The sequence below is a fragment of the Bos taurus genome, chromosome 8 (assembly GCF_002263795.3).
Source record: "Bos taurus isolate L1 Dominette 01449 registration number 42190680 breed Hereford chromosome 8, ARS-UCD2.0, whole genome shotgun sequence".
NCBI lineage: Eukaryota > Metazoa > Chordata > Mammalia > Artiodactyla > Bovidae > Bos > Bos taurus.
Genome location: NC_037335.1, coordinates 65,149,954 through 65,176,483, shown reverse-complemented (window position 1 = coordinate 65,176,483; position 26,530 = coordinate 65,149,954). Strand labels below are relative to the sequence as shown.

General features: G+C 38.4%; 1 protein-coding gene across 4 annotated transcripts in view; it reads right to left on the bottom strand.

Annotated features, from left to right (window-relative positions):
- Nucleotides 1-26,530, bottom strand: part of INVS (inversin) — a 137,123-nt gene that overhangs the window by 97,049 nt on the left and 13,544 nt on the right. For 3 of the 4 annotated variants that reach the window (XM_010808005.4, XM_010808007.4, NM_001077983.2), the window contains 1 exon segment: nt 18,777-18,943. In XM_010808005.4, the coding sequence (XP_010806307.2) occupies nt 18,777-18,943 (167 nt within the window). 4 annotated transcript variants of the gene reach the window in all.

The following is a 26,530-nucleotide window of genomic DNA, read 5'->3' as shown; positions in this document are numbered from 1 at the left end:
ATTCTTACAATACTAGCACAATAATTCCTTGTTTCATTCCTCCCAATACACAAATATTTAACACTTATTTATTTAGTGAAATGATTGCAAGGGGATACAAAGATAACTTTGATAGCACTCCAGAACACTTGATTTGTTCATAAATAATCACAATACAGGATAAAAAGTGCAAAGGTTCATAAGGGAAGATCTAATAAAAGATTCTCAGCACTGTTACCTGATTATCTCGGTGGTTGTTTCTTACTTTTAGCTTTGAAGTGACTCATTTAATGTGCTTGAGTACATGCTTTTCCTAACTCAACAGGCTTATCACTTTGAGATTCAAGTCAGGTCTTTTCAGACTATATATCCCTTAGCAGAAACAAAGAATCCTTTCAAATTCATGATTTAAGCATTAGAACCATTTGAGATTAGTATTATCACAAATTTAAAGAATATGAAACAGAAGCCCAGAGCATTCATGCTTAAAACTTGCCTCAAGTCACTTAGTTATAAGGGAGTAGAACCTAAGGCATGAACCTAGGTTTTCTGACTTCTGAGTCTAGTGCAGTACTTTTGCCACTGTAACAGGTAATACAACTCAGGGAAAAGAAAGAAATTCATGGAGAGGGTTATAAAAAAGGTCAAATGTACCAATGAAGTCAAAGAAGATGAGGACTTAGGAAAGGTAATTGAATTCGGTGATCAGAAAGGCATTGGTGAGTTAGCTGCAAATCCATTTCCTTCAGCCTAATATAATCAACGTTTAAGTTTTAAATATAACCCTTCAATAAAATTTCAAGTCCTTTCACAGTTCTCCATGTAGGATCCATTAGGGTTTGACTCCATTTTACTTGTCCAATATCATCACTCCGTATTTTATACCTCATAGTCAATGTCTATATACATTGACTATGTATATAGACTATATGTCTATATGTCTATATACACAGTCTATTACATTAGACTATATATTCTTTTCCATGGGGATCAAGACCATCCTCATGGAAAAGAAAGGCAAAAAAGAAAATGGCTGTCTGGAGAACCCTTACAAATAGCTGTGAAAAGAAAAGAAGCGAAAAGCAAAGGAGAAAAGGAAAGATATAAGCATCTCAATGCAGAGTTCCAAAGAATAGCAAGGAGAGATAAGAAAGCCTTCCTCAGCGATCAATGCAGAGATATAGAGGAAAACAAAATAGGAAAGACTAGAGATCTCTTCAAGAAAATTAGAGATACCAAGGGAACATTTCATGCAAAGATGGGCTCGATAAAGGACAGAAATGGTATGACCTAACAGAAGCAGAAGATATTAAGAAGAGGTGGCAAGAATACACAGAAGAACTGTACAAAAAAAATCTTCATGACCTAGGTAATCACAATGGTGTGATCACTCATCTAGAGCCAGACATCTTGGAATGTGAAGTCAAGTGGGCCTTAGAAAGCATCACTATGAGCAAAGCTAGTGGAGGTGATGGAATTCCAGTTGAGCTATTTCACATCCTGAAAGATGATGCTGTGAAAGTGTTGCACTCAATATGCCAGCAAATTTGGAAAACTCAGCAGTGGCCACTGCACTGGAAAAGGTCAGTTTTCATTCCAATCCCAAAGAAGGCAATGCTAAAGAATGTTCAAACTACCAGACAATTGCACTCATCTCACACGCTAGTAAAGTAATGCTCAAAATTCTCCAAGCCAGGCTTCAGCAACATGTGAACCGTGAACTTCCAGATGTTCAAGCTGGTTTTAGAAAAGGTAGAGGAACCAGAGATCAAATTCCCAACATCTGCTGGATCATGCAAAAAGCAAGAGAGTTCCAGAAAAACATCTATTTCTGCTTTATTGACTATGCCAAAGCCTTTGACTGTGTGGATCACAATAAACTGTGGAAAATTTTGAAAGAGATGGGAATACCAGACCACCTGACCTGCCTCTTGAGAAACCTATATGCAGGTCAGGAAGCAACAGTTAGAACTGGACATGGAACAACAGACTGGTTCCAAATAGGAAAAGGAGTACATCAAGGCTGTATATTGTCACCATGCTTATTTAACTTATATGCAGAGTACCTCATGAGAAATGCTGGGCTGGAAGAAGCACAAGCTGGAATCAAGATTGCTGGGAGAAATATCAATAATCTCAGATATGCAGATGACACCACCCTCATGGCAGAAGTGAAGAGGAACTAAAAAGCCTCTTGATGAAAGTGAAAGAGGAGAGTGAAAAAGTTGGCTTAAAGCTCAACATTCAGAAAACTAAGATCATGGCATCTGGTCCCATCACTTCATGGCAAATAGATGGGGAAACAGTGGCAGATTCTATTTTGGGGGGCTCCAAAATCACTTCAGATGGTGACTGTAGCCATGAAATTAAAAGACGCTTACTCCTTGGAAGGAAAGTTATGACCAACCTAGATAGCATATTAAAAACAGAGACGTTACTTTGCCAACAAAAGTCCATCTAGTCAAGGTTATGGTTTTTCCAGTAGTCATGTAGGGATGTGAGAGTTGGACTGTGAAGAAGGCTGAGCACCAAAGAATTGATGCTTTTGAACTGTGGTGTTGGAGAAGACTCTTGAGAGTCCCTTGGACTGCAAGGAGATTCAACCAGTCCATTATAAAGATCAGTCCTGGGTGTTCATTGGAAGGACTGATTCTGAAGCTGAAACTCCAGTACTTTGGCCACCTCATGCGAAGAGTTGACTCATTGGAAAAGACTCTGATGCTGGGAGGGATTGGGGGCAGGAGGAGAAGGGGACGACAGAGGATGAGATGGCTGGCTGGTATCACCGACTCGATGGACATGAGTTTGTGTGAACACCAGTTGGCGGCAATGGACAGGGAGGCCTGGCATGCTGCAATTCATGGGGTCACAAAGAGTCGGACACGATTGAGCGACTGAACTGAACTGATATATTCTTTCTCCCCTTGAGAGTACTACAAGAACACTCTAAGATATTCTTGAAGTGGTCTCCCTACCTCTTTTCTCTCTCCACTTAGCACAGATGCTATTTGTTTACACGCCATGGTGGCTTAGGTGCCCCTCACTTTTCTCCACAATATCCCTAAGCTTATTCCTCTTCTAGGATTTAACACAAGAATATTATAGTCTCAATTCAGTTTAGTCGCTCAGTTGTGTCTGACTGTGACCCCATGGACTGCAGCACACCAGGCCTTCCTGTCCATCACCAACTCCCAGAACTTGCTCAAACTCATGTCCATCGAGTCAGTGATGCCATCCAACCATCTCATCCTCTGTTGTCCCCTTCTTCTCCTGCCTTCAATCTTTCCCAACATCAGGGTCTTTTCCAATGAGTCAGTTCTTCGCATCTGGTGGCCAAAGTATTTCAGCTTCAGCTTCAGCTTCAGCATCAGTCCTTCCAATGAATATTCAGGACTGATTTCCTTTAGGAAAGACTAGTTTGATCTCCTTGCAGTTCAAGGGACTCTCTAGTCTTCTCCAGCACCACAGTTCAAAAGCATCAATTCTTCGATGCTCAGCCTTCTTTATGATCCAACTCTCACATCCATACATGACTACTGGAAAAACCAGCAGACCTTTGTGGGCAAAGTAATGTCTCTGCTTTTTAATATGCTGTCTAGGTTGGTCATAGCTTTTCTTCCAAGGAGCAAGCATCTTTTAATTTCATGGCTGCAGTCACTACCTGCAGTGATTTTGGAGCCTAAGCAAAGAAAGTCTCTGTTTCCATTGTTTCCCGTCTATTTGCCATGAAGTCATGGGACCGGATGCCATGATTTTAGTTTTTTGAATGTTGAGTTTTAAGCCAGTTTTTTCCCTCTCCTCTTTCACCTTCATCAAGAGACTCTTTAGTTCCTCCTTGCTTTGTGACATTAGGGTAGTGTCATTTACGTATCTGAGGTTATTGATATTTCTCCCAGCAATCTTGATTCCAGCTGGTGCTTCATCCAGCCCAGCATTTCTCATGATGTACTCTGCATAGAAGTTAAATAAGCAGGGTGACAATATACAGCCTTGATGTACTCCTTTCCCAATTTGGAACCAGTCCCTTGTTCCATGTCTGGTTCTAACTGTTGCTTCTTGACCTGCATATAGATTTCTCAGGAGGCAGGTCAGGCGGTCTGATATTCCCATCTCTTTAAGAATGTTCCACAGTTTGTTGTGATCCATACAGTCAAAGGCTTTAACATAGTCAATAAAGCAGAAGTACATATTTTTCTGGAATTCTCTTGCTTTTTCTATGATCCAATGGTTGTTGGCAATTTGATCTCTGGTTCCTCTGCCTTTAAGAGCTTCCCTTATAGGTCAGTTGGTAAAGAATTCACCTGCAATGCAAGAGATCCCAGTTCGATTCCTGGGTCGGGAACATCCACTGGAGAAGGGATAGGCTACCCAGTCTAGTGTTCTTGGACTTCCCTTGTGGCTCAGCCTGCAATTCAGGAGACCTGGTTTCGATCCCTGGGTTGGGAAGATCCCCTGGAGAAGGGAAAGGCTACCCACTCCAGTATTCTGGCCTAGAGAATTCCACGTACTATATAGTCCACGGGGTCGCAAAGAGTTGGACAGGACTAAGCGACTTTCACTTTTACTTTTCACTTTCCTCTGGCTTTTCTAAGTCCCGCTTGAAGATCTGGAAGTTCTTGGTTCATGTACTGTTGAAGCTTAGCTTGGAGAATTTTGAGCATATTATATAGTCTAAGTACCATTTGTTTACCTTATCTGTTTTTCCCATTAAACTATGAAGTCTTTGAGGGCAGGATCATGTCGTGTTCATGGTTTACTTCTGAAACTTAACATAGAGGCTTTTGCATAAACACTTGTTAAGTGAAAGAATCAATAAGATTATAAGGAGTTACAAGGCAATAAAGTAACCTAATGTGACTTCAACAGCAAAGACGCCACTTATCGGTCACAGACAGTATGTTTTGATCAAACACCCTAATGTGAATCTAGCTACTTAAACGTTAAACTTCTTTTGCAAGGACAACAAGTGTGCTTCTACCATTTCCTGTGAGCAATTTCGCTTAAGAAAATGTGGTCACAATTATACTCTCACAGATGTAACTACAGAAGAACTGCATGAAATCTGAGAGATTGCTGCAACCTTTGGAGAGTTGCTTTGAAAGTTAAAAATTTTCCTAGCTTAGATCAAACAAAACAAGTACTTTCAATAATAAATCTAAATGCTTAGTCAGCAGTATTGAGAATTTTTATAATATGCATTATGGACTATAAAGAATAGAATCTTTATGGACTATAATAGACTCTTCAAGATAGCACTTACACAGGAAGAACTTAACAAAATATTTGTAATGATAATGACTCTCAGAGTTTGAAGGCCTAGTGGGGTCACTGGGTTCATCTATCCACTGTCTAGTTTGTACATCATTCAGTTCTTTTGGCATACTTTTTTGAGTCATTTCAAATTGGTTAGCAGAGCTTTCAATGACTATAGCAAAGAGACCCTGGAGCTATAGGGATGGGCTGAAGACATAATCCATAAGCTACAAATGCTTATTCACACACTCTTGACATTACTGTCAACATACCTTTATTCAAGCTTTCATGAAGATATACTGTATAAATGATGCTTACAAATGCTCTCAGTACACAGTATACTACAAAAGCATTTTAAAAAATTATATATGCTTTTGAATGAGAAAAATGCACTGAATTTAATTTGTACATAGTGTACATATAAGGAAATATAAATGTTTACCATTTATCACTGTTAAGTTCGTTTCATAGTTCGTTACTGAAATTTAAAATCATTTACTTGGCCTTGAAGAGGTGGTAATAGGATCCCTCTACATTAGAGAATAAAGTAACTCATTTTTTCCAAATACTTTCTCCATTCATACTACAAATGTATGATACATATAGAAGAATAGCATAAGTATATAGGGATATATAAGAGAAGTGATTTTGAGCCTAAATTTGACACAGTAGCATTGGTATCATTAAAACCAATTCTAGCACCTGTTCTAATTCACTAAGAAATAAAAAATTGTATATTATTTGGAAGGAACAATTTAGCTAATGAATAATTTCATTTTTGGGGTTAGTTCATGTAGGAGTAAATGAAAGATTTTGTTTTATAAGGAAGAATGTTTCTAAATGAGTATGGGAGAAAAATACTATCAAATATCATACTTCATTATTAACTCATCTACCTTTAATGTCTCTGTCATTTTCTTTTAATAACACTTTAAAATCTTTATCACTTGTTAGTTCTGACAATGAGATGACAATTTATGCAATCTCTCCCCTATAGTTTCATTTCTAATCTCTACTTAAGCAGTTTACCTTCTAGTGTGATCAAAGACAAAAAGAACCAATGTAGATTTGTATTGTGTGTATGTGTGTGTGTTTGCACATCCATGTTTGAAGATAGCATTTAATGTTACATAGATTTATTATCCAAAGGGATCTCTAATTAAATAAAAAAGGGAGCCTATGTTAGCTACGTTGACTTCAGGATCCATTCTTTTGTATAAAGGGCTTTCACATGCCTTCCCCCTCAATTCTAAAAGCACACGTTCCCTTCACCATGAATAAGGCCGACATTTGACAGCTTCACAAGGCTGACAGGGTTACCCAACAGCCCACCCTCCCTATTCTCAATCCAATTAGACCTCTAATCCTCCAGATGAAAGGCCCAACTGCTCACGTTCCTCATGACAACGACAGCTATTGATTACTTGTCACTGCAGCTAACACCTTCCCTGTCGAGGCTGCTCTGACAGAAGCAAACCTACCAAATTAGACAGCACTTTATCTGCCCTGGAGGCCAAATGGCACAACAAGTAAAGGCTAATAAATGGTATAAAAATGAACAAATCATAACATTATGACAGGCTGATCGTTGCCAGCAGCCTCCTAGCTCAAGCTTGATGTTCTGTTAGGCTTGCTCCTTCTCTTTCCCCTCTGCTCTAACTCCAACGTTGACTGAATTAAAGGCCAGAACAATTAAGGCATTTGACCAGCAAAGATAAGCCAATTGAAGTATCACCAAGGGACATAAATGTCAATAACTGACTGCCATTTGTCAATACAAACATTCTGGAGATGCAAATATTCAGTCCTCCACTCTCCACTAGGCTACACTGACTCACTTTCCAATGAGAGTCAGTTCAAATGGACAGTCTATGGCTATTTACCAGAAGAGGGGAAAAAAAGAAAAAAGAAATACAGTCTCAAGAGAGGAAGTATTCTATGAAGAACAAGCAAGAGTCATTGGGGTGGGGTTGGAGGGTTGCATGAGAAAAAGAGAGATAGCAAAGCAGATCTATTGTTCCTTTAAAAAATATTCTGTTAGACAATTGGAAAGTCAGTACATGTTTTTAGTTGAGAATGCATACATAATGTAGGGAATGTTGGAAAGCTAATGAAGCTGTAACTTTAGAAACACACTCATTCATTTAATGAACAGTTTTTGAGCATGAACCATGTACCAGGCACTGTTCTAGGCAACAGGAAGAAAACGGTGAATAAATCAGACCAAAAGAATCCCTAACTTTATGGAGTTTACATTGCAGTAGAGTATAAGACAATAAACAAGGTAAAAAATAAAATATTTGTGTGTGTGCGTGTGTGTGTGTGTATGATGTGATACCCCATCATTCTCAGCTGGGTAAGAAAAAGGAGTAGAAATGTAAGATAAAAGTCGGTAAGTCTAAAAAACCAAAGAACTACACACACACATAAACAGCCAACCAAACGTAGTCCTGAATTAGAATAGGAAATGATAAAACTGTATTTTCATTTAAAAAATATTTCCAAGCAGTGTCTACTGCTATGGCTTAGAAACAATCAACCCAGTACAATAAGCACCCCTAGACTTAAAATTGTGGTCTCCAAATACATATATGGTGAAAGATTCAAGATGGAACAGAGACTTGAAAACATCCTATGAAGAAGGAATGAAGGAATAGTAAAACTGGAGAAAAATTTCTTCACTTGGCCATCATGATGATTATTATTACATTGTTGGCCATGCCCCGTGGCATGTGGGATCTTAGTTCCCTGATCCAGGATCGAACCTGTGCCCCTTGCAGTGGAAGAGGTGAGCCTTAACCACTAGATCGCCAGAGGAAGTACCACAAAGATTATTTTTAAGACATGTCAGATCATATCACTTTTTTCCTCAAAACCCTCCAATGCCTCCTTCATCTGGTTCAGAATAAAAACATATTCCTGACAATGGCCGAAAGGCCTAGTGAATCTGGCACCCATTTCTGTCTTGTCCTCATGCTGACTACTCTCCCCTTGCTCACTCATTATCACCATGCTAGCCTCTTTGTTATTGGAGAAGGAAATGGCAACCCACTCCAGTGTTCTTGCCTGGAGAATCCCAGGACGGGGGAGCCAGGTGGGCTGCCGTCTACGGGGTCGCACAGAGTCGGACACGACTGAAGTGACTTAGCAGCAGCAGCAGCCTCTTTGTTACTCCTCCAATATTCCAGGCATGCTCCCACTTTAAGTCTTTGTTCTGACCGTTCCTCCAGCCTGGAATGAAAGAAAGTTCTTCCCTCAAGTTATTTATATGGCTTACTTTGTTACCTTCTACAAGTCTTGCTTCCAATGTGACTGCTTCCATCTCAGTGAAGACTATTCTGACTGCCTTATTTACAGTTCTGATTTGCTTTCCCCAGGTGCCTCTTCCCTGGTTTTCTTGATACCCCTTAGTTTAGCATTTTGGTTATATTTCTCTTATTATATTAGTAAACGATAATCTGGGCTTTGGAAAAGCTTCATAGTCAGAAGAGCTATAAAGAGGTCTATGATTGGTCACAAGGAAAATGCGGTGTCCAGGGGCTGACAATATTCATATTTTGGGAATAATGAGCCCCCTGATACCCTCTCATTTCAATTCTGAACAGTAAAATGTACAAAAAACAAGAAGAGGAAATTATATGAACAAATACAGTTCTATGACACAAGAAGGTAATTAGCAAATTAATGATCACATTTTCTTTGGAATCGATGTTATATACAAAATTAATTTTTAGAAGTTTAAATGAAAGTAAATGGATCTGAAGTTCCTTTTTATCAGCTGTAAAAATATTCACTGGCCCCGTGCCCAGAGTTTAAAAGAAATCAGCATGAGTCTAATGAAAAACAAGCTGTAGGTCTCAGGGAAATTCAATATATACTCTTTCTTTTCCTTTTAGTTTCTGATTGGTTTCCATGGGAATCTAGGCTTGTGGGGATCTCTAGTCGTGGAAAGCAGATGCCTGAATTTTCATGGCTTAGTAAAAGTGGGGGTCAGTGAAGAGATAAAGATGATTAGAAAATGAATATGGTAGTAGAAAACATGATCATGTTTGAAACAAAATGCTGCAAGTGACATAGTTTTCAAAACACAATCTGCAAGGCTGTTCTGTGTTTGAGAGGTATTACAACATAAAGAAGAAGAAGAGAAAAAAAAACCCACTAATGTAAAGGCATTAGCTCTGGGTTTAAATTCTGAATCTGGCCCATAAGAAAGAAGCTCGTTGGAGAGCAGTTCTCCTGGGTTCCCTTACTTCATGGTTCTCTGCTTGAGCACTCCTTTCCAATAAAGTCTTTTGCTTTGTCAGAGGAGAGAGGAAGGAAGGAAGGAAGGAAGGGAGAAAGAAAGACTTAGGTACTTTGGCAGGGAGATGACTGGGAAGCTGGATTTCAGAATTTCTCTATGACAGAACCAGAGGTCTGAGAAAGTAAGCTGCAGAAGAGTGAGTTTTCCTTCAGTGAAGCATTACCAGGAGCACTGAACTGGGAATCAGAAAAACAAGATAATTCCTGAATCTGCAAGTAAAAAAGTGGCCTTGAAGAACTCAAACCAGACCTCAGTTTACTTCTAAAAAACAGTTAATATTCAACTATTCTAACTGCTAAGAAGCTACTAGGAAGTTTTTTTCTTACTAGAACTATGTTGTTACGGTTGTTCAGTTGCTAAGTCCTGTCCAGCTCTTTGCGACCCCATGAACTGCAGCATGCCAGGCTTCCCTGTCCTTCACTATTTCCTGGAACTTGCTCAAACTCACATCCACTGAGTCGATGATGCCATTCAACCATCTCATCCTCTGTCAACCCCTTCTCTTCCTGCCCTCAATCTTTCCCAGCACCAGGGTCTTTTCCAATGAATCAGCTCTTTGCATCAGGTGGCCAAAGTATTGGAGCTGTACTATGTTAGAACAACTCAGAAGCAGTGATATCTATCAAGATTTGCTGACATTTTGTTCCTTGTAACTGTGAAAGTAGAAGTGCATTAACTATAGTCAAAGTATTAAAGAATGGACAGGTTTTTATCTCAATTCTCAGATTTGTTTAAAAATAGACCAATCTTGGTTTTTGGTTGAAACACTCATTTGGTTGGAACACTCCATTCAAAGACCCTAATTATTTGAAATCAGGTTCTTTTTTTTTTTTTAACTTTACAATATTGTATTAGTTTTGCCAAATATCAAAATGAATCCGCCACAGGTATACCTGCGTTCCCCATCCTGAACCCTCCTCCCTCCTACCCCCCCCACTCTCCCTCTGGGTCGTCCCAGTGCACCAGCCCCAAGCATCCAGTATCGTGCATCGAACCTGGACTGGCGACTCGTTTCATACATGATATTATACATGTTTCAATGCTATTCTCCCAAATCTCCCCACCCTCTCCCTCTCCCACAGAGTCCATAAGACTGATCTATACATCGGTGTCTCTCTAAACTGGAAAACCAGCAGACAGGTTTAAATATAGTTTCTAAATACTCAGAAGAGGACAAACTTGACACTGGCTTGGAAACCTAAGAAGTTAGAATGTAATGAAGCAAAGATTTTTCAGGTTAGGACTCTCTGCCCAGAAAAGGCAGCTTAGCTAAGGCTGAAGTCAAATGGAATAATACGTAAAGGTTGTTAACGTAGCCCTTATCAGTCCAGAGGTGGTCTTGAGTGATCATTAAAATTCCAGAATATAAGGGTTTTATAAGCTCAGACTTTCTAGGTAAGGTGGCCATTGCAAATGCCTTTTGGTGACTTCTTTTAGAAGCATGTACTTAGTGGCTCAGCAGTGTCCGACTCTATGCAACCCTATGGACTGCAGCCCACTAGATTCTTCTTTCCATGGAATTTTTCCAGGCAAGAATACTGGAGTGGGCTGCCACTTCCTCCTCCAGGGGGTCTTCCTGACCCAGAGATTGAACCTCTGTCTCCTGCACTGGCAGGCGGATTCTTTTATCACTGAACCACCTGAAGCACACCAAGAGCTAAAACCCCATTTGCTTACACTTCAGATATCCACTGGTGACAGTTTGTGGGAGAGTGAGCACTTATTAAATTGGTTTTAAATAGACTGAGTGAATACAGCTACAGAGACACCTGGAAGTACCCACTAAACACTCCAGGTCATCTTGATGTGTGCTCAAATTTAAGAACCACTGGATTATAGCATAGATACAAGGCTTCCAAATAGCTCCTGAGGTGAAGGCTGGGGAAATGTGACCTGAGTGCTTAAAAGCCTAGGCCAGAAACAAACAACCCAATCAACAAATGGACAGAACATCTAAACAGACATTTCTCCAAGGAAGACATACAGATGGCCAAGAGGCACATGAGAAGACGCTCAACACCGCTAATTATTAGAGACATGCAAATCAAAACTACGAGATAATCACCTCACATCGGGCAGAATGGCCATCATCAAAAAGTCTACAAACAATAAATGATACAGAGGGTATGAAGAAAATGGAACCCTCCTACACCATTGGTGGGAATGTAAATTGGTACAGTTGCTATGGAGAACAGTATGGAGAGTCCTTAAGGAACTAAAAATAGAGTTACCATATGACCCAGCAATCCCACTCTCCTGGGAATATATCCAGAGAAAAACATGGTTCAAAAGGAGACATGCACCCCAATGTTCATTTCATCACTGTTTACAGTAGCCAAAGCATGGAAGCAATCTAAATGTCTATCAATAAATGAATGGATAAAGAAGATGTGGTACATAAATAGGTACATATATACAATGGAATACTACTCAGCTATAAAAAAAAGAAATAATGCCATTTGGAGGAACATGGATGGACTTGGAGATTACATACAAATATCAGACAGAGAAAGACAAATATCATATTACATCAACTTACATGCAGAAGCTGAAAAAAATGATATGAATGATTTTGTTTACAAAACAGAAACAGACTCACAGACTTAGAGAAGGAACTTGGGGTTACTGGAGGGGAAGGGTGGTAGAGGAAGGGATAGATTAGGATTTTGGGATTGACACATACATATTGCTATATTTAAAACAGATAACCAACAAGGACCTACTGGATAGCACAGAGAACTCTGCTCAGTACTCCATAATAACCTAAATGGGAAAAGAATTTGAAAAAAAACAGATACATGTGTATGTATAACTGTATAACTTTGCTGAACACTTGAAACTAACCCAACATTGTTAATCAACTAATTCCAATATAAATAAAATATAAAAATCAAAAAATTGTAACAATGAATAATAACAACAAAAAAGTCTAGGCTAGGAACCATTCTTGCTTCCATTCTCCTGCTGAACTACAAATTATGGTCACCAAGTTCTGGATATTTTATCATTTTTTTATAATAGATTTTTAATGAGGTATAACACATATATAGTACTGCATATGTCTCAAGTATACAGAGACATCTGTATATGAGTGTAAGATAAGGAAACCAAAAGCTGTTGGTGTTGTTTCCCAGAAAAGTTTCAGAGGTATTCTACTCTTCTCCTTTACTTTTTAAATCATTAACATGCAAACATATTTTTAAAACTGAAAATTAATATTTAATTTTCACAGATGAATTGAGAATTCTCTTTATGAATAAAAAAGGAACACTCAAGCACAACCTGAGTCTTCTTTAATTTGTGTATTTAACATGATATAATTTTTCAAAGTGGGTGGGTAATCTTCATCTTCTTGAAGCCAAATTAATAACCTCGTGGAAGATTAAAAATGCATAATTATTGACATTTAGTGAGATTGCTAAAGTTTTTTTTTATCCTTATCAACAAATAAATGTATCTGTTGAAATCAGAGAAACAGTAGCTTCCCTGAACCAAAACATTTCTAACAGTTAGATATCTTTTGCGAGAAACCCAGGAAAGGTATGACTGATTTCTTTCTTGGATTAAACTGAGTGTGCTAAATGAAAAACAAACTAGGTACAGACGTAGACTATATTGAGATTAATTTTATTCTCATGTGTATCATTTCCTTAGCTGCTTGGACTAATAGTAATTTGTTTCCAGAGAAGTATGTGTCAGAATAACTAAGTCAATCGACACAGTTCAATAAACTTTTACCATATATGTATTTTGAAATTGGATAAATGTTTCTAATAAACAAAATGGCTAGCATTTGTATTAATAATGACTTTCTATATAAGTAACATAAAATGTATTCATTCATTCAACCAAGACAAATCAGACACTGTGCTAGATTCTGGGACATTCAAAAATAAAGAAAACAAGTCTCTCATCTGGAACTCCAATCTGGTGGGAAAGACACAAGTAAGTAATAATTATCATACATATGAGACAGTGGGGCTCCAATAGAGGTATGAACAAAATGCTATGCAAACATGGGTTTTTCCTATTAATCAACCTAAGATACCACAACATAGCTCATTATCACAAAAAAACCCAAAACCATAATAAATAATACATGAAAATGGTTAATCTTTGGGTCAGTAATAGTAGCAATGACTACTTACATGTTACGGCTGTTGAGATTTACAAAACATTTAGGTAAATTAATATCACATGTAAGTATATGTACTTTACAGTAGATAGGCCAATTTTGTTACTTAATACCTTTTTTGTTATTTAATATCTTTATCCATGGTGTTTGTGAGCACTTTAAGAGCAGGAATCATGTCTTTCATCTTCGCATTCCAAGGCCTAGCACAGTGCCTGTCACACAGTAAGTTTTTAACATGTGTTGAACATATGCATGCACGCACATATATATGAATATCAATGTTACATAAGTAGCACTTTTGAGTTCACAGATAACAGAATTAAGACAGACAATACTTGAAAAGAATATTTGGTATCCAAAATATCAGAGAACTTCACTAAACAAAGGCATGTGAAGTTTAAGAGGGCTCAGTATTGACAGTACTTATTTATAGCAGACATATTATTCATTTTTTAATATTCTCTCTAGATGATGCTGTTAAAGTGCTACACTTAATATGCCAGCAAATTTGGAAAACTCAGCAGTGGCCACAGGACTGGAAAAGGTCAGTTTTCATTCCAATCCCAAAGAAAGGCAATGCCAAAGAATGTTAAAACTACGATACAATTGCCATCATTTTACATGCTAGTACAGTAGTGCTCAAAATTCTCCAAGGTAGGCTTCAAACAATATGTGAACTGAGAGCTCCCAGATGTTCAAGACAGACTTAGAAAAGGCAAAGGAACCAGAGATCAAATTGCCAACACTTGCTGGATCATAGAAAAAGTAAGAAAATTCCAGAAAAATATCTACTTCTGCTTCACTGACTATGCTAAAGCCTTTGACTGTGTGGAATACAACAAACTGTGGAACATTCTTAAAAAGATGGGGATACCAGACCACCTGACCTGCCTCCTGAGAAATCTATATGCAGGTCAAGAAGCAACAGTTAGAACCAGACATGGAACAAGGGACTGGTTCCAAATTGGGAAAGGAGTACATCAAGGCTGTATATTGTCACCCTGCTTATTTAACTTCTATGCATAGTACATCATGCGAAATGCTGGGCTGGAGGAAGCACAAGCTGGAATCAAGACTGCCGGGAGAAATATCAATAACCTCAGATATGTAAATGACACCATCCTAATGTCACAAAGCAAAGAGGAAATGAAGAGTCTCTTGATGAAAGTGAAAGAGGAGAGTGAAAAAACTGGCTTAAAACTCAACATTCAAAAAACTAAGATCATGGCAACTGGTCCCATGACTTCATGGCAAATAGATGGGGAAACAATGGAAACAATGACCAACTTTCTTTTCTTGGACTCCAAAATCACCAGAGATGGTGACTGCAGCCATGAAATTAAAAGACGCCTGCTCCTTGGAAGAAAAGCTATGACCAACCCACACAGCATATTAAAAAGCAGAGACATTTCTTTGCCCACGAAGGTCTATATAGTCAAAACTATGGTTTTTCCAGTAGTCGTGTTTGGATGTGAGAGTTGGATCATAAAGAAGGCTGAGCATCGAAGAACTGATGCTTTTGAACTGTGGTGTTGGAGAAGACTCTTGAGAGTCCCTTGAACTGCAAGATCAAACCAGCCAATCCTAAAGGAAATCAGCCCTGAATATTCATTGGAAGGACTGATGCTGAAGCTGAAGCTCCAATACTTTGGCCACCTGATGCAAAGAGCTGATTCGTTAGAAAAGACCCTCAAGCTGGGAAAGATTGAAGACAGGAGGAGAAGGGGATGACAGAGGATGAGATGATTGGATGGTATCACTGACTCGATGGACAAGAGTTTGAGCAAGGTCCGGGAGTTGGTGAAGGATAGGGAAGCCTGGAGTGCTGCAGTCCATGGGGTTGCAAAGAATCAGACACGACTGAGCAACTGAACAACTACTAGGTATATAAACATGATACAGAGCAGATACTTGGCAACTACTTATTGAATGAACATTTCTACTTCCACAATATATCTCCTGGATCCAACTCTTCCTCTCTCTTGGCCTGAACTATAATAGCTTTTATGTACCTCCATTCTTATCCTCTTCCAAAGTAGCTGCTAATGACTTTGCGAGGAATTTGTACTCAGGTTTTCAGGGTTTGCTTTTCAAGTTCCATCTACTGCTAACACTAAAGTCCACTTGGGTTTTTCCATCTTTCTAAGAATCCTGCTTCCTACTAGGGTTGCATTCTTTTACATTCCAATTTGGAAAATGCCTTAAAGGAAAAGCCAGGATGAATGTGGAGCTAATTTTATAAGCTTCCCTTCTCCGAATGATCCTGCCTGTGCTGACTGTTTCCAGTGTCTTCAAACAATATATCTATTAAGTTTTCAGATGTTTTTGGCAGATGAGCTGTTCAAAAATAGGGGTTCATGGTGAGAACTTATGCTTAGTCACGAAAATCTCTGGTTGGTAGCTCTTTACTATGATTTCTTTTTTTATATTTTTAAATATTTCTTTTTTATGTATCTTTAAATATTCCATCAAATATTCCATCTGGTTACTTTATACTGTGTTTTTAATGTTTTTGATAGAAACTTGTCTATTGTTTCTGCTGACTCTCCTTGACGGTATATTGCTTCCTTATGTGTTTGGTGATTTTTCACTGTGAGATCGTATTTGGTTTATTTTAATATATATGGGCAGGAGGAGAAGGCGATGACAGAGGATGAGATGGTTGGATAGCATCACTGACTCAACGGACATGAGTTTGAGTAAACTCCGGGAGTTGGTGATAGACAGGGAGGCCTGGCATGCTGCAGTCTATGGGGTTGCAAAGAGTTGGACACGACTGAGTAACTGAACTGAGCTGAATACATATGGGAAGTTTAAGGTGAAGCTATTTTCTCTAAAGAGAATTTGTGTCTGTGTCTGCTGAAAGGTAGGTTGGGCTACAGACCTGGGACATCTCCAACCACTTTTGAAAATTATTTCTAGATCCTCCACCATCTTATTCCTGCTTGAACTATACTATCTCTGATTCTAAATAATGGTGCTTTTGCATGACACACAAAACCAAACACAATACCCAGGTTTGATGTGGGCAGAGTATTAAAGAATGATTATCACCCTTGTTCTGGAAATTCTACTAATACCAGTATAACTTAACTAGTATTCTACTAATACTAGTATAACTTAAAGATGTATTATGGCTTTTGGCAAACACACAAAAACACACAGCAACACAGAGACAGGGGAAATGCATAATTATCAGCTGCGAGACCGTGAAAGTTGTTATTTATAAAATCAGTTATGTAAACCGTGACATGTAAATCATAGTTCTATTTATTCTTTGACACTAAAGAAATCACTACCAAAAAAATAAAGGAGAAACAAAAAGCAAATGGAAACAATGTGCTGCATCTCACTGAGAGACTTAACAATTCACAGGACTGGGTGTGCCCTCCCCTTTCAACTTTCTTCACATTATACCTCTACAAAAATGTCATATGATTGGATCATCAACTTAACTTTTTCTCGCATGATCCATTTAATGTGCAATTAGTTTCCCCTAACTTACATTTTTGAAGTTAAGTTTTAAACCTAAATGAATCACAATGAAAAAAAAAATCTAAAGTGTATTAAATTCTTAATACTGGGGCTATTCCCAATCTGAAATGTTTACTTTTTTATGATAACAAGTTAAATAGAGTTACCCTTCCTGACTGAATACTTTTAACAGCTGACAAGCTTAGGTGAAAGGTTATAGATACCTCAGCAGTAGTTAAAAGAGAGATTGAAAATGAGGGAGAATTCTTTTAAATTACTGTAATGAAAAGCAAATTCAAGAGCAATAACTTTGGAAATAACCTGACAGACCCAATTGATAAGAGCATATAACTAGCATATTCAGAAGTACATCTTAATGTCAATCTTTTTTTATGCTTTCAACTAATGAAAAGGTATTTTTCTAACCCCTCAATTAATCAGCTATATCTGGTTCACATTTTTTAATGGGAAATAACTAATAGTTTCTCCTGGATCTAACTAATTTTCATTGCTTTTTGTTCCAAAAATACGTATCTAAAATAACAAAGAGAAAAATACCAGGCACCAGAAATACATTTCATAGACCAAAATTTCATGGTGAGAAAAACTGTTTTCAGGTAAATAAAATCTTCAAATAAGTTTAGAAGCTTCCCATTTAAAAAAATTTTTGATATGCTTAATCCTAAAAAAACTGAGCTCTTAACAAGCCTTTAAAAATTTGAAATAATTTATACTAGCAATATAGTTTTAGATTTTAAAAAAATTGAAAATACATTTCAGAAAATAAATTTCTTTTATGCTTCTAACGCCACATATTTTACAAGATTACAGCTTTTTATTGTAAAAGTAACACTAAGGAAAACATTTTAAACAATGAGAAGTACTAAATTCATATATAGTCCCATTATTTCAATCCAAACACTACTGACAATTATTATTTTTTGGCTGTGCTTCATGTGTATGGCTTCTGGGATCTTAGTTTCTGCTGCTGCTGCTAAGTCGCTTCAGTCGTGTTCGACTCTGTGCGACCCCATAGACGGCAGCCCACCAGGCTCCGCCGTCCCTGGGATTCTCCAGGCAAGAACTGGAGTGGGTTGCCATTTCCTTCTCCAAAGCATGAAAGTGAAAAGTGAAAGTGAAGTTGCTCAGTTGTGTCCGACTCCTAGCAACTCCATGGACTGCAGCTAGTTCCTGACCACGGATCAAACCCATGCTCCCTGAAATGGAGGTTCAGAGTCCCAGCCACTGAACCTCCAGGAAATTCCCAAACCCAGCCACTACTGACAATTTAGTGTGTGGTAGTTTTCTTTCTTTCTTTGCCTTTTCCAATGCATAAACTGACTTGTAATATAGTTTAATATAGTCCAATCATACTATCCATATAATTTTATTTCCTTTTCCCCAGCTTAATCTTAGATAAGAAAATAAACTTCATTGCTTGAAGAACTTGAATAAGTGATGGTTATCTGTGCTTACTCTCTGCAGTTTAAAGACTGCATTTTTTGAGAAAACATATGAAAATAAAGTTATAAACCTGAGATTTCTTTACTATCTGTCCATTGCACAGTTCCACTAATCAATTTAAACATACCACAAAGACGGTTTACTCTTCACAGTAATTTGACTTCTCACCTTTTGAGCTGCAAGATGGAGGGCAGTTCTCTGGCTATGGTCAGTTTTATTAACATCTGCTCCTGCCTTCAGCAGAGTATCTGCACAATCCAGTCTGTCAGCCAACACACAATACATAAGTGGTGTTCTCCCAAATTGATCTTCTTTGTCTTTAAGGGCAGAGTTCCCTGTGAGGATAAGAAACAAATAGTGATATTTGATAATTATTTTTGTTATCACTAATATAACTAGGAACTATATTTACTAGCTGTTTCTCATCAAGTACTCGGGTAAATGCATTAAATATACTACCTCAGTTTTACTCACCCTATGAGAGGAATAGTCACAGTCATAGTCATAAGTCGCTCAGTCGTGTCCAACTCTTTGCGACCCCATGGACTGTAACCCACCAGGCTCCTCCGTCCATGGCATTTTCCAGGCAAGAATACTGGAGTGGGTTACCATTTCCTTCTCCAGGAGACCTTCCCAACCCAGGGACTGAACCCCCATACCTATATTACAGGAAATTGAGACTCAGAGAAGTTGGGTAACTTTTTCACCTTACACTGAAAGTAGATGGTGAAGCTAAAATTCAAACTGAGTGTTGACTTTAAGCAGTATGTTCTTAACTACTATGTTATACTAAATTAACATTTTGAGATATGAGGTTATTTTTTTCCTCCCTTACTCTTTGTCAAAAACAAAAAAATTTAATGTAGACCATACACTAGGCATTGTGGTATGTTTCTGAGAACTACAAAAATGAGTCATGATTGACTTCCTATTCTAGACAATAAGGAACAAGCACATAATACCATGATCCTCCTGCTAATTAAAACTAAACACTCCAGGAAAAGTAAATGAAAGGTGGTGAAAAGAAGGCAAATTGGTTAGAGAACAATGCAACTCCAGGAACAATCCGGTGTTGAGTTCTCAAATTTGGAGGTTTTTTGCCTCCTATATATAGAGACAGCCTGGGTGCTAAAGTAGCCAGAACACCAGAAACACCAAGAGGTACATTCACAAAATTCCTCAAGAAGCCTGTTCTCTCCAGTCAAAACATCAGGACAACAGTAGCTCAGCAGCACTGAAATCTTTTGACTAACTTCTTCTATTCAAAGCACATGTGACACAAACTGTACCTCTTTTCCTTTCCATCTGATACTGCAGAGACTGTGGGGAAGCAGCCCTATGAAGCATTATGCCCTGAATCAGGCAAAGGAGAGCAATGAGGTATTACCTTATCTGTTCTCAACTAGACAGTGGAGAAAAGAAAGGAGGAAGCTAGAGAAAGCAATTCTTTATATCAGTGCATAATGGATAACTTTTAGCAGACCATGTATGGAACTGACCAAAGTTAAAATAGAAAAAACTTTGAGAATTGAACTCTTAGTAGAATACTGCCCAGGTTCTAAATTGGCCAGGGTATTACAAAAGTGGGGCAGACCAGACAATAACTTGCAAGAGCTTTGAAAAAGTTTGACATTTGAACCACAGTCCACAAAATTGGAATAAAATGTTCATTCTAACCTAAACAGATTATCAGTTTACTAAAACAGGAGATTTAAATAGGATCCAGTCATTACCATAATACACCAAATGTTCAAGATATAATCCAAAATTACCAGACAAACCAAACATCAGGAAAATATTAAATAAGATAATAAACAGGCACCAAAATTGTGATGGAACAGATATCAGAATTAGCTGACAAAGATTTTAAAGCAATTGTCATAAAAAGTCTGATAAGCAACTATGAATGCTCTTGAAGCAAATGGAAAAATCCAAAGCCTCAGCAATGAGAGTAAACATAAAGATGAACTCGGCGGGACTTCTCTGGAGGTCCAGTGGTTAAGAAGCCATCTGCTAATGCAGGGGACACAGGTTCAACCCCTGGTCCAGGAAAATCCCACAGGCTGTGGGGCAACTAAGCCCGTGCACCACTAGGTCCACACTCTGGAGCCAGCACGCTGCAACTACCAGAGCCCCTGTGCCATGGAGCCTACGCTGTGCAACAGGAAAAGCCACTGTAATAAGAAGCCTGTGCACCACAGCTAGAGAAAACCTACATGCAGCAACAAAGATCCAGTGCAGTCAAAAAAACAAAAGAAATTAAAAAAATTTAAAAAGCGATGAATCCAATGAAAATATCACAATAATAACATTTTTTAAATAAGTAAAAAACCAAATAACCAAAATAAAAACCACATTAAATAGGCACAATACCAGAATGGAAATGACAAAAGAAAGAATCACAGAACTTAATGACAGACCAACAGAAATTATTCAGTCTGAACAACTGATAGAAAAGATAGAAAGAGAAAGGATCAACAGAGTCTCGGGGCTCTGTGGGACAATAACAAAGTTTCTACCATTCATATCATCAGAGCCCCAGAGAGAGAGGAAAAAGAGAGGCTAAAAACATATTTGAAGGAATAATGACTAGAAATGGCCCAAATCTAGTGAAAGACACAGACCTACAAATTTAAATAGTTGAGCAAAGCTCAACAAAATAAACCCAAAGAAATCCATACTGAGTCAGTCAAAATCAAATTTCTGAAGACTAAATTCAAATTATAGCGTATTTCTCATAAGAAACTATGGAAGCCAGAGGTAATGGCACAACATTTTGCACGTGTTGAGGGGGAGGAAAAAGAACTGTCAACCCAGAATTCTACATCAAGTGCTTGCATAGACAGGGAGTGAAAAGAAAGAGAAGTGTTTGAGGATAGCTAAAGGATTTAGCAGTTATAGGGGGTACAATGAAATTGTTCTAAAATCAACTGTTGTGATGTTTGTACAATACAACTCTGAATATGAAAAAAACTATTGAATTGCACATTTTAAATTGGTATGTATGCTGATATGGTGGATCTCAATACTTTCCATTATGTACACATTAAAATGAAATGTCAAAAACATACAAGAAATGTAGAGGAAGACAGGAATGGGAAAAAAAGAGGAATGAAAAACAGAAAACAATACATAATAAGTTGGAAACATTAATGATTATATTATAGGTAAATGGGGCTTGCCTAGTGATGCAGCAATAAAGAATCTGCCTGCTATGCAGGAGATGCAGGTTCAATCCCTGGATTGGGAAAATCCCCTGGAGGAGGAAATAGTATTCTTGCTGGAGACATCCCATGGACAGAGGAGCCTGGCAGGCTACAGTCCATAGCATTGCAAAGAGTCGGACATGACTGAGTGACTGAACACATATACATTCATATAGGTAAATGGTATAAGCACACCAGTAAAAAGATTTTTTAAAAAAAGAGAGAGGACTGAACTACATGCTTGTGGGTTGTCTATTTTATATATAGTACTGTATATATTTTAATCCCAAACTCCTAATTTATCCCTCCCTGATCAACTGGTTTTTGATAAAGGTGTAAAGGCAAACCAATAGATAATTTTTTAAACAAATGGTACTAAAAATATTGGACATCCACATATAAAAACAAAACAAAAAAAAACAAAAATCTACACTTTTTACCATATACAAAATTATCTAAAAATCAGTAATAAATGTAAATGTAAAATCGCTATAAATAGGTAAACCTTAGTCAGTCGCTCAGTCGTGTCCGACTCTTTGCGACCCCATGAATCGCAGCACGCCAGGCCTCCCTGTCCATCACCAACTCCCAGAGTTCACTCAGACTCACATCCATCGAGTCAGTGATGCTATCCAGCCATCTCATCCTCTGTTGTCCCTTTCTCCTCCTGCCCCCAAACCCTCCCAGCATCAGAGTCTTTTCCAATGAGTCAACTCTTCGCATGAGGTGGCCAAAGTACTGGAGTTTCAGCTTTAGCATCATTCCTTACAAAGAAATCCCAGGGCTGATCTCCATCAGAATGGACTGTTTGGATCTCCTTGCAGTCCAAGGGACTCTCAAGAGTCTTCTCCAACACCACAGTTCAAAACATTCAATTCTTTGGCGCTTAGCCTTCTTCACAGTCCAACTCTCACATCCATACATGACCACAGGAAAAACCACAGCCTTGACTAGATGGACATTTGTTGGCAAAGTAATGTCTCTGCTTTTCAATATGCTATCTAGGTTGGTCATAACTTTCCTTCCAAGGAGTAAGCGTCTTTTAATCTCATGGCTGCAGTCACCATCTGCAGTGATTTTGGAGCCCCAAAAAATAAAGTCTGACACTGTTTCCACTGTGTCCCCATCTATTTCCCATGAAGTGATGGGACCGGATGCCATGATCTTCGTTTTCTGAATGTTGGGCTTTAAGCCAACTTTTTCACTCTCCACTTTCACTTTCATCAAGAGGCTTTTTAGTTCCTCTTCACTTTCTGCCATAACTGTGGTGTCATCTGTATATCTGAGGTTATTGATATTTCTCCTGGCAATCTTGATTCCAGCTTGTGCTTCTGTGCAAAAAAGATTTTCACGACCCAGATAATCACAACTGTGTGATCACTGACCTAGAGCCAGACATCCTGGAATGTGAAGTCAAGTGGGCCTTAGAACGCATCACTGTGAACAAAGCTAGTGCAGGTGATGGAATTCCAGTTGAGCTCTTTCAAATCCTGAAAGATGATGCTATTAAAGTGCTTCACTCAATATGCCAGCAAATTTGGAAAACTCAGCAGTGGTCACAGGATTGGAAAAGGTCATTTTTCATTCCAATCCCAAAGAAAGGCAATGCCAAAGAATGCTCAAACTACCGCACAATTGCACTCATCTCACACGCTAGTAAAATAATGCTCAAAATTCTCCAAGCCAGGCTTCAGCAATATGTGAACCGTGAACTTCCTGATGTTCAAGCTGGTTTTAGAAAAGGCAGAGGAACCAGAGATCAAATTGCCAACATCCGCTGGATCATGGAAAACGCAAGAGAGTTCCAGAAAAACATCTATTTCTGCTTTATTGACTATGCCAAAGCCTTTGACTGTGTGGATCACAAGAAACTGTGGAAAATTCTGAAAGAAATGGGAATACCAGACCACCTGACCTGCCTCTTGAGAAATCTGTTTGCAGGTCAGGAAGCAACAGTTAAAACTGGACATGGAACAACAGACTGGTTCCAAATAGGAAAAGGAGTACGTCAAGGCTGTATACTGTCACCCTGCTTATTTAACTTATATATGCAGAGAGTAGGAGAAGGCAATGGCAAGCCACTCCAGTACTCTTGCCTGGAAAATCCCATGGATGGGGGAGCCTGGTGGGCTGCAGTCCATGGGGTTGCTGCAGGTCGGACATGACTGAGCGACTTCACTTTCACTTTTCACTTTCACACAATGGAGAAGGAAATGGCAACCCACGCCAGTGTTCTTGCCTGAAGAATCCCAGGGATGGCAGAGCCTGGTGGGCTGCTGTCTATGGGGTTGCGCAGAGTCGGACACGACTGAGGCAACTTAGCAGCATGCAGACAGTAAACCTTTTAGAAGCAAACAAAGGTAAAAGATCTCTGCAACCTTGAGTTAGGTGAAAATTTCTTAGAGATGATACCAAAGAATAGTCCTTTACAAAATCGATAGATTGAATTTCATCCAAACTTAAAATTCTATTTGAAAGACACTGTTAAGAAAATAAAAACACAAGTCACAAAAAGTTGGAGAAAATATTTGTAAAACACATATCTGATAAAGCCTTCGATATATCCAGAATAAAGAACTCTTACGTGTGAATAATAAAGCCGATAATGAAATTATAATATGGCCAAACGGTCTGAATAGACATTTCACCAATTAAGCATATGAAAAGACACTCAAAATCATTAACACACAGGAAAGTAACACATTCAAACCACAATGTGATACCACTACACATCTATTAGAAAGGCTAAACGAAAACCAAAACAAGTCTGTCAATAGCAAATTCTTGGTGAGGATGTGGAAAAACTAGAACTCAGATTTTGCTGGTGGGATTAGTATCATAAACGTTACAGCCACTATGGAAAACTGTTTGCCAGTTTCATAGTAAGTTAAATATACACTTACTACATGGCCCAATAATTTCATCGAGTGTTTAGTACACAGGAGAAATAAAAGCATGAAGGCTTATGTTCACATAAAAACCTGCATATGGATGTTTATGAAAGCTTCATTTATTAATACTAAATACTGGAAACATCTCAATTGTCCTTCAACTGGAAAATGACAAAAGAAATTGAAGTACATCTATACAAAAGAATACTGCTCAGCAATAAAAAGGAATGAAGTACTAATCTACTCAATAACATGGAAAAATCTCAAATGTATTATGCTAAGTTAAAGAACACAGTCTCAAAGGGTACATATTGTATGATTCATTTACATGGGTTTCTAGAGAAGGTAAAACTATGGGACAGAAGACAGATCAGTGGTATCCGGGGGCAGCCAGGGGCTGAGATGTGGGGAGAGATTGATGATGAAGGGACATGGGAAAATCTGGGGCGTGATGGACCTGTTCTACATCTTGACTGTGGTGGTAATTGCAGGACCACATGTTTGCTAAAATTAAGTAACTACAGACTGAAAAAGTGTAAAATTGACTGTATTTACTGTATTAAAACTCCATAAACTTTACTTTAAAACAACAAAAAAAGATACCATAACACTTTAAGTGAAAAACATTTACTTTCGTCACAAATGATCAGATATCCACGTACTGGCTGAGCGTAATCTTATATGAATTGAGCATGAGGGAAGGCAGTTATTTTTAAGGTGTTTTAGCATGAACTGCTAACGGAGGAAGAAAATTGACCACACAAAATATTTGCTTTGGGGAAATACAATTGCTAAAATAAGAAAGAGAACATGTCATGCTTTGGTCTGAGTTATTTTTGCCTGAAAGTAATGCTCAAAATTCTCCAAGCCAGGCTTCAGCAATATGTGAACCATGAACTTCCTGATGTTCAAGCTGGTTTTAGAAAAGGCAGAGGAACCAGAGATCAAATTGCCAACATCTGCTGGATCATGGAAAAAGCAAGAGAGTTCCAGAAAAACATCTATTTCTGCTTTATTGACTATGCCAAAGCCTTTGACTGTGTGGATCACAAGAAACTGTGGGAAATTCTGAAAGAGATGGGAATACCAGACCACCTGATCTGCCTCTTGAGAGATTTGTATGCAGGTCAGGAAGCAACAGTTAGAACTGGACATGGAACAACAGACTGGTTCCAAATAGGAAAAGGAGTACGTCAAGGCTGTATATCGTCACCCTGCTTATTTAACTTATATGCAGAGTACATCATGAGAAACGTTTGACTGGATGAAGCACAAGCTGGAATCAAGATTGCCGGGAGAAATATCAATAACCTCAGATGTGCAGATGACACCACAGTTATGGCAGAAAGTGAAGAGGAACTAAAAAGCCTCTTGATGAAAGTGAAAGAGGAGAGTGAAAAAGTTGGCTTAAAGCTCAGCATTCAGAAAATGAAGATCATGGCATCCGGTCCCATCACTTCATGGGAAATAGATGGGGAAACAGTGGAAACAGTGTCAGACTTTATTTTTTGGGGCTCCAAAATCACTGCAGATGGTGACTGCAGCCATGAAATTAAAAGACGCTTACTCCTTGGAAGGAAAGTTATGACCAACCTAGATAGCATATTGAAAAGCAGAGACATTACTTTGCCAACAAAGGTTTGTCTAGTCAAGGCTATGGTTTTTCCTGTGGTCATGTATGGATGTGAGAGTTGGACTGTGAAGAAGGCTGAGCGCCGAAGAATTGATGCTTTTGAACTGTGGTGTTGGAGAAGACTCTTGAGAGTCCCTTGGACTGCAAGGAGATCCAACCAGTCCATCCTAAAGGAGATCAGTCCTGGGATTT